A 7,026-nucleotide genomic window follows, 5' to 3' on the forward strand; every position below is an offset into this window, starting at 1 on the left:
TGTAGGGATGCTAATTTTTGGGTGAAGAGAGATGTTTTAGGGTGGGTATTAGGGTAAGAGGCTGTTGGTGGAGAGAAAGGAGGGAAAAAAGGTAAAGAAGGGGGAGAAGGGAAAGAAGGAAATAAGGAGGGGGGGGGGGGGGGGGGGGAAAAAAAAAAAAGGAGAGAAAAAGAGTGGGTTTAATTGTTTTTTTTCACTTTTTCTACAATTAACAGAGTTTGGACAGAATTAGGATTTTGGGACGTGTTTGATTATTTTTTTAGAAACTTTTGTGGGTATTAAAAAGTTCATAGTTATCCAAATACTTTTTGGAAAATGTAGGACTGATTGATTTTTTTCTCGTTTCAAAGTAAATGAATTACCATATATAATATCAAACTATAAAACTATATATATAAAAGAAGAATCTTAATCTTAATCAGCTGTTCTATTTTGTTTTGATGAGATGTTTTATTAGCTTGATAAACATTAAATTTCAACAATATTTGCAGGATGACTGAGTTAGCGGCAGCGCAAACAGCCATAGCTGGAGCCGATTTTGCAATTAAACAAGGCACAGGCATAATCAACTCTCTGAAGAGGAAATATGGTTACGTGAAAGATATGACACAGAATTATAAGAAACTTTTGGAGGAATATCGAAAACTTTGCCTTCGAGAGGAAGATATAGATATCAAACTGAAGAGATATGAAATGGAAGTAGACGAGACAGAGGAAAGCAAAGACTGGCGGGGAAAAGTGAAACGGATGATAGTTGAAGTCGAAGAATTAAAGACTGAGTATGTAAGGCACTCCAGATCTAGATGGTTTCTTTATCTCATGAAACTTGGCAGACGAATTGTGAAAAAGACAGTGGATGTAGTTTCTCTGACGAACGAGAGGGTACCTAATATAATGGTTAGGAAGGCGCCAGCTCCACATACAAGCATTCCTACCAACGAAAATATTGAATTCCCATCAGTTGAAGAAAATGTAAACAAGCTACTAGAGTATCTGAGAAAAGAAGATATCAAAACAATTGGCGTACGGGGACCAATAGGAGTTGGGAAAAGTACGATAATGAATTATCTGCAGCAAAAAATTCAGGTACTTGAAGACTTTGACACTGTGATTTTGATAAAGGTAGGTAGCGAAGGTGCTGAGAGCTACATACAACAAGAGCTTCAGAAGCAGCTGAATATTCCGGAAGAACGCAGCGATGAACAAAAGAAAAAAATGATTCATGATAACCTGAAGAACAAGAAGTATTTATTGTTGCTTGACGACGTTTTTTCAAATATTGATTTGAAAAAAGTAGGCATTAATTATGAACATCAAGGAAAGGTGGTCATTGCATCAAGGTATAAAGAAGTTTGTTGGAAGCTGAATGAAGGGATAGAAGTGAAGAGATTGTCGGACACGGATGCCGAAGACATGTTTTGGGATAAAGTGGGCAAGGATTTGAAGAAAAATCGACACATCAAGACACATGCAGAATTGATTATTAAGTTCTGCAGTGGCATGCCATACCTGATAAATTTGATAGGAAATTACTTACGTGAAATGACTCGTGCAGAAAATGTATACCGTGAATCAATATGGCGAAGCACATGGGATTTATTAACATCACCAAGGGGGGAACCGAAGGGAGATTTGGAAACAGTTTACAAGTACCTTAAACTTGAAACTGACAGGCTGAAAGGAAATGACAAGTCTTGCTTTCTATATTTGGCAAGTTTTCCCTCTAGCCATGAACTTCTTCATGATTATATAATTGAATGTTGGAGAGCGCAACAATTCTTAAAGAATTTCCCAAAGCTTGGGATGGCACGTGACCATGGGTGTAATCTATTGCTGCATTTTATCAACCATTTTCTTTTGGAAAAGGAGACGGAGGCACAATATAAGATGTTCGAGTTTTATCGACGACTTGCGCCCAGTATTGCCAGAGACGACAACAATTGTGTTCACGAATCAAGGATCTTAGTGACTGGTGATTCATTCCTATTCCCTTTGCCACATGAGCCCAATTATGAAAGAATCTCGACATTATTACTAAAAGAAATTAGCCGCTTTCCACAAATTTCATCACCATTCTTTGAAATTCCTTTGACTACTTGAATCGTATAAAGCGAAGATCAAAACTCTTCCATCATCAATCTCTAGTATGAAAAATCTCAAAGCGATGTTCCTTAAGAATTGTGATCAATTAAGAGTGCTCTGTGATGACGTAGGAAATCTTCATGGTCTCGAAATTCTTGACATACGTCATACTGGAATTTATAATTTGCCTCTAGTAGTAGGAAATTTAACTACTCTTAAGTGTTTGAGAGTTTCAGTTAGGAATAGTGTCGGGAATCAAGACCATGTGGTCAGGCGAGGCAGGTGATTTCTCCTAATGTTCTTGCACGACTTCATTCACTGGAAGAGTTGGGTGTTGATGTGAATCCAACTGATGGAAGATGGAATCAAATTGTAGACAGTGTTGTTGCGGAAGTTGCTGCTCTTACAGAATTGACCACTCTCTGTTTCTACTTTCCTACAGTGAATAGCTTCGAGACATATATTCATACAAGTATGTCGTGGAATTTGAACAATGAGTGGAGACCTGAAAGACTCAGATCATTCAAAATCATTGTTGGTCAGCAGCAAGAAAATTGTCTTACTGAATTTGATGCCTTTAGATGGTCAGCTGAAAAGCGTTTGAGATTCTCAGCAGGTGATTTTTTTTTCATTAAATTACAACCAAAGCAGTCCACTTTATTCCTTGAAAAAATATATGTCGTTTATAAATGAATTACATTTTAAAAGTCAAAAGATATAGTTTATGTCACCATTATATATATTTTTTCATCTCTTGGCCTGCAAACCCCATAAAAACAAAGTATTTCTGCTCAAAACAATTGAACCAACTTCTAATTCCGTACATATGGTTACTCTTCGAATTCTTTATATATATTGTATCTTTATAATACGCATCTTGTATCCATGTATATCTTTATTGAACAAAATATTGATTGATTATTTTCAATTTAAACTGCAATGGTAAGATAGCTTCATTTGATTTTCTGTAGGGTTAGAGTTTTTGGGTTGTTTTATATTTTTGGTATTTAAGGCTATGGTTTGATTTTAATATGTGGATTATTTGTTTTCAATTTGTTTTACATCTAGTTCATTTATGGTTTATATTATCACCATTTTGTAATGATTTTTTTTTGTTTATCTATTATATGCATTTTGAGGGATAAAATTTATTATGTTCTGCAATTAGTTGTATATATATATATATATTTTGTGATGTTCGCTAAAAAATTGTACTTTAAATTTTTAGTATTAAATACGTATTGAACAGAATATAATTGAAATTTGTCTTTTTATGACTATATTCATACAGGTGAAACCTTTCCTGATGCAATTTTAAAGATATTGAAGGAAGCATCGTCCTTTGAGCTAATTGCTCATACAGCTGAAAACTTATCAGTGTTTAGTGCTGAAAATCTAGAAGGGCTTGAAGTTTGTGCAATTAAAGATTGTCCTGAAATGACAAGCATTATTGATGGTAATGGCGCCGCGTTTCAACTCCTGAAGAAGTTGCACATAGATGGTCTTCTAAAATTGGAGCACATTTGGAAAAATTCAGTAATACCAGAGCTTAGTCTTATCCAGCTCACAAATTTAAAGGTAAAAGGATGCCACAGTCTAAGAGTTTTGTTCTCAGAGAATATGGTTTTGCGACTTAACCAGTTACAGCAGATTCAAGTTGAGGACTGCCGAGTCATTGAAGAAATTACCAAGGATGGAAGTATAGTTGATTCTGGGGCCTTTCCTAACTTGAAGGAGTTGGAACTCATTAATCTTCCCTTATTGTCTAACATATGCAATAATGCAGACTTGACCTGGAATTCTTTGCAACTGTTGAAGATAGATGCATGTGTGGAGCTAACAAATTTCCCATTTACTTTCAAAGGGGCAGAGAAATTGAAATCGATTTATTGCACTGAAAATCCGTGAAACCAGTTGTTTTGGCCGAATGATAACGATGTTACAAAAAATCGTTTCCAAAAGCTGCGTCAGTCCAAATAAGGTAACTTAAAAGACAACTCTTTTAGATGTGTTTCTTTGCTGTGCTTTTAGATGGCAATCACCAATGTTTACGAGACTAATTTGCAAAACACTTTTGAGTTCTCATTTTTTACAGGCATGGATTTGCGGATGGTAATACGGTTATATTATTCCACTTGAGTGAACCTTTTTCAGGGGCATGCTGCAGGATGTCAAATTTCAAATTATTTTTTTTTTTTTTTTTTTTTTTTTTTTTTTTTTTTTTTTTTTGAGTTTTCTTTTGGAGTTTAGCTGATGGTTGATGAAGTTTGCAAGTTCTTTAATTTCTTTCTAAGATCTGAGTATGATTCAGAGTAAAGAGTTGTATTATTGATATGAGAAGAGTTTAAGTTTATTGAAGTCTTTATCTTGATGTCATGTTTGATTAATGACTTGAGTAAAGATTTGGATTTTCTTCCTCTATGGATTGTTTCATCTTTTCTTATTGATTCTTAGTTCTTCTTATTGATTCTTCTAACCTTCTCTATCTTTCTGGTTTCTTGCTATTCTGTTTAACTTTTTCTATTCGTTCTATTTCTATCTAAATTTCTGATCTTTATCTCTCCTTCTGTTCCTCCATCAATTATTATCATCTACCACCACCTGAGATTGACAATCCTAGTTATGCTTTCTTCATGACTGGGCAGCTGACTCGTCTCACTAGGTTTTCCGATAACATTGGGTCAGATTTATGTCTTATCCTCATTTTGGATTGCAGCTTAGCACTACTGGTAATTTCCTGAGGGATCAACCACCATCGATAAAAAAGCCTAATAGCTCTTCCGTCTACATCCTATCTGCAATGTCTCATGAAACTTTTCTATGTTTGAAGGGTTACCTCTGCAAAAATCACAACATCAAAGAGCTTGTCTATCTTGGCACTAGTGCAATCTTGTCAATACCACCTATTCCGTAAACCCCAATCATGTAGATATAGCCGATCTTAAATTCGTAGCATAAACTCTTTAAAGTAGACATTCTTGATCCAAAGGTCCCGTAAACTCGGGTGGAAATAAGCTATAATATGTTGGGTGGAATCATTGTGTAAGAAGCTCAACCAAACACTCCTCCCTGGAGTTCAGTAACATCCTTCAGCTGCCTCGATGTTTTATTGCCAATAGCGATGGTGGGTTATCAAATTGCGGCACAATCCAATGAAACATTGCTTCTTCGCTTTCTGCTCAAAGCCTTTCAAAGTTATTCTTGCATCATGGACAAGCTTCTCAACACCAGTTACCCCTTTCAAAACATCCTTGTAAATCGCTTCTCGATAGATCCACTTGTTCTGGCAAAACACATCTCATTGTTGATCTGCGCTCGGTCATTAATCAGATTCACAACTTTAGTTTAGAGAGTATCAAACAATGTTACACAGTTGCGAGAAATAAATGGATTTTGGCTGAAGTAATCCAGCTGAAAATCTCCTCTGTATTGGTAAGGAAGGAAATGTCATGGACGGCTTTCCAAACATCTCTTCTTTCGTTTCCATTTATGTTCAATAATCATGCTTGCTATACGGATGAGATTGTTTACCTTAATCAGCCACCCCATAATGTCATTTTCTATCTCTTCCTCATTTCTTTCAGCAGCCTGAATGTTATGTAGCGCACGCTGTTTGACGAGGGTCAAATTCTCAATTTGTGCCTTGAGATTCTCAAAGTTGCTCTTGTATGTGCAAATAACTAAACTTATCTCCGATTCCGATGGTTAGTGCAGGATTTGAGAGCAGAAGACGAACTGATTCCACCATTTTCAACCACTTCTCTAGGGCTGTATAGGTAATGTAGAGACCATCATAAGTAAAGTAGACAGGACTGACGAAATAAGAAATCATTTGGATCTCGAAAATCATAGTTGATTATTAGTTGAGAAAAGCAGAATAAAATTTTATTTATTTTGGAAGATAAACTGTCATCCTTCAAACAGTACTTGCTGATTCAATAGCCGGGCAGGAAATTGCGCAGAAGTACATCGCTCTGAGTTTGAAAAACTTCACCTTTAAGTACAGAACCTGATTATCATGGTAAGCTGAAATTTTGCATTCCAAAGCTTCTGGCTGTAAGATATTTTGGTATGTTGTTTCTTTATAGACTTCTGCTAGTCTTGCTCAGAATTCAGATTATCATTTTATCTTCGCCACAACAAGTAGGAATCTTTAACTGGGTTTCTACATCTGGCGATATCTATCTTTCTTCAGCTTGTTTGAGTCTAAAGCGCAGTGTTTGCAAATGTGAACTCAAAATCCAAATTAGTGCCAAAGAGTTGCATACGTTGAACTGAAGGTAAATGCCGCACTGCCTAACTCCAAATGATGCATAAAAGGATGATCACAATCTTCCTTAAAATCTGGACATTCTGCAACCATAAAGAAAACATATTAAAGGGTGAAAGTAGGAACTTCATACTATTTAAATTAAATTTGTGTGAAGGGCAATTTAAAATTTTAAACATCCGAAGTATATTATTGATATAATATAATGTATACATCAAATCAAACTAAATTCATACCTTTTCCTTACTTAGACCACTTCATGGTTGCATTAAGGTCACCTTGCCAAAACCCTTCATCTACTCCTCGGTTTTGTCGAACTTTATTTAACCTTGGTGTCTGTAAGACTCCGGTAGAGAAAATCTTCATCTTGGGACATTCTATCACAAGTAAATCTTCCAAAGATGGGAATTGGAAAGTGTTATTGCCAGAACAGGAACTGGCGAGACTTTCAAAATTTTCAAGTGACAAACACTTCAATTTTTCAAGAAGATTGACTTTGATTCCAGGCCCTGATTAGAGCATATCAGCTTCTACTGTCTTCCAAACTTGAAGAAGATTGACACTGATTCCAGGTTCAAAAGATTTGAAAATAAAGGCTGAGAAGAATTGGCGGGATGCATTAGAGTGGAAAGATGATGAATTGCTGTTGCATCTTGAAAACCATTCCACCATTA

At 35.8% G+C, this 7,026-nt stretch overlaps 1 protein-coding gene across 1 annotated transcript; it reads left to right on the forward strand.

Moving 5' to 3' along the window:
• Nucleotides 1–492: 492 nt before the first annotated feature.
• LOC116120985 (probable disease resistance protein At5g63020) lies at nt 493–3,990 on the forward strand. The gene is made up of 3 exons (XM_031406955.1): nt 493–1,972; nt 2,408–2,698; nt 3,374–3,990. The coding sequence occupies exons 1-3, from the start codon at nt 493–495 to the stop codon at nt 3,988–3,990; spliced, it is 2,388 nt and encodes a 795-aa protein (XP_031262815.1).
• Nucleotides 3,991–7,026: the final 3,036 nt, after the last annotated feature.

The sequence above is a fragment of the Pistacia vera genome, unplaced genomic scaffold (assembly GCF_008641045.1).
Source record: "Pistacia vera cultivar Batoury unplaced genomic scaffold, PisVer_v2 Contig954, whole genome shotgun sequence".
In the NCBI taxonomy this organism is placed as follows: Eukaryota; Viridiplantae; Streptophyta; class Magnoliopsida; order Sapindales; family Anacardiaceae; genus Pistacia; species Pistacia vera.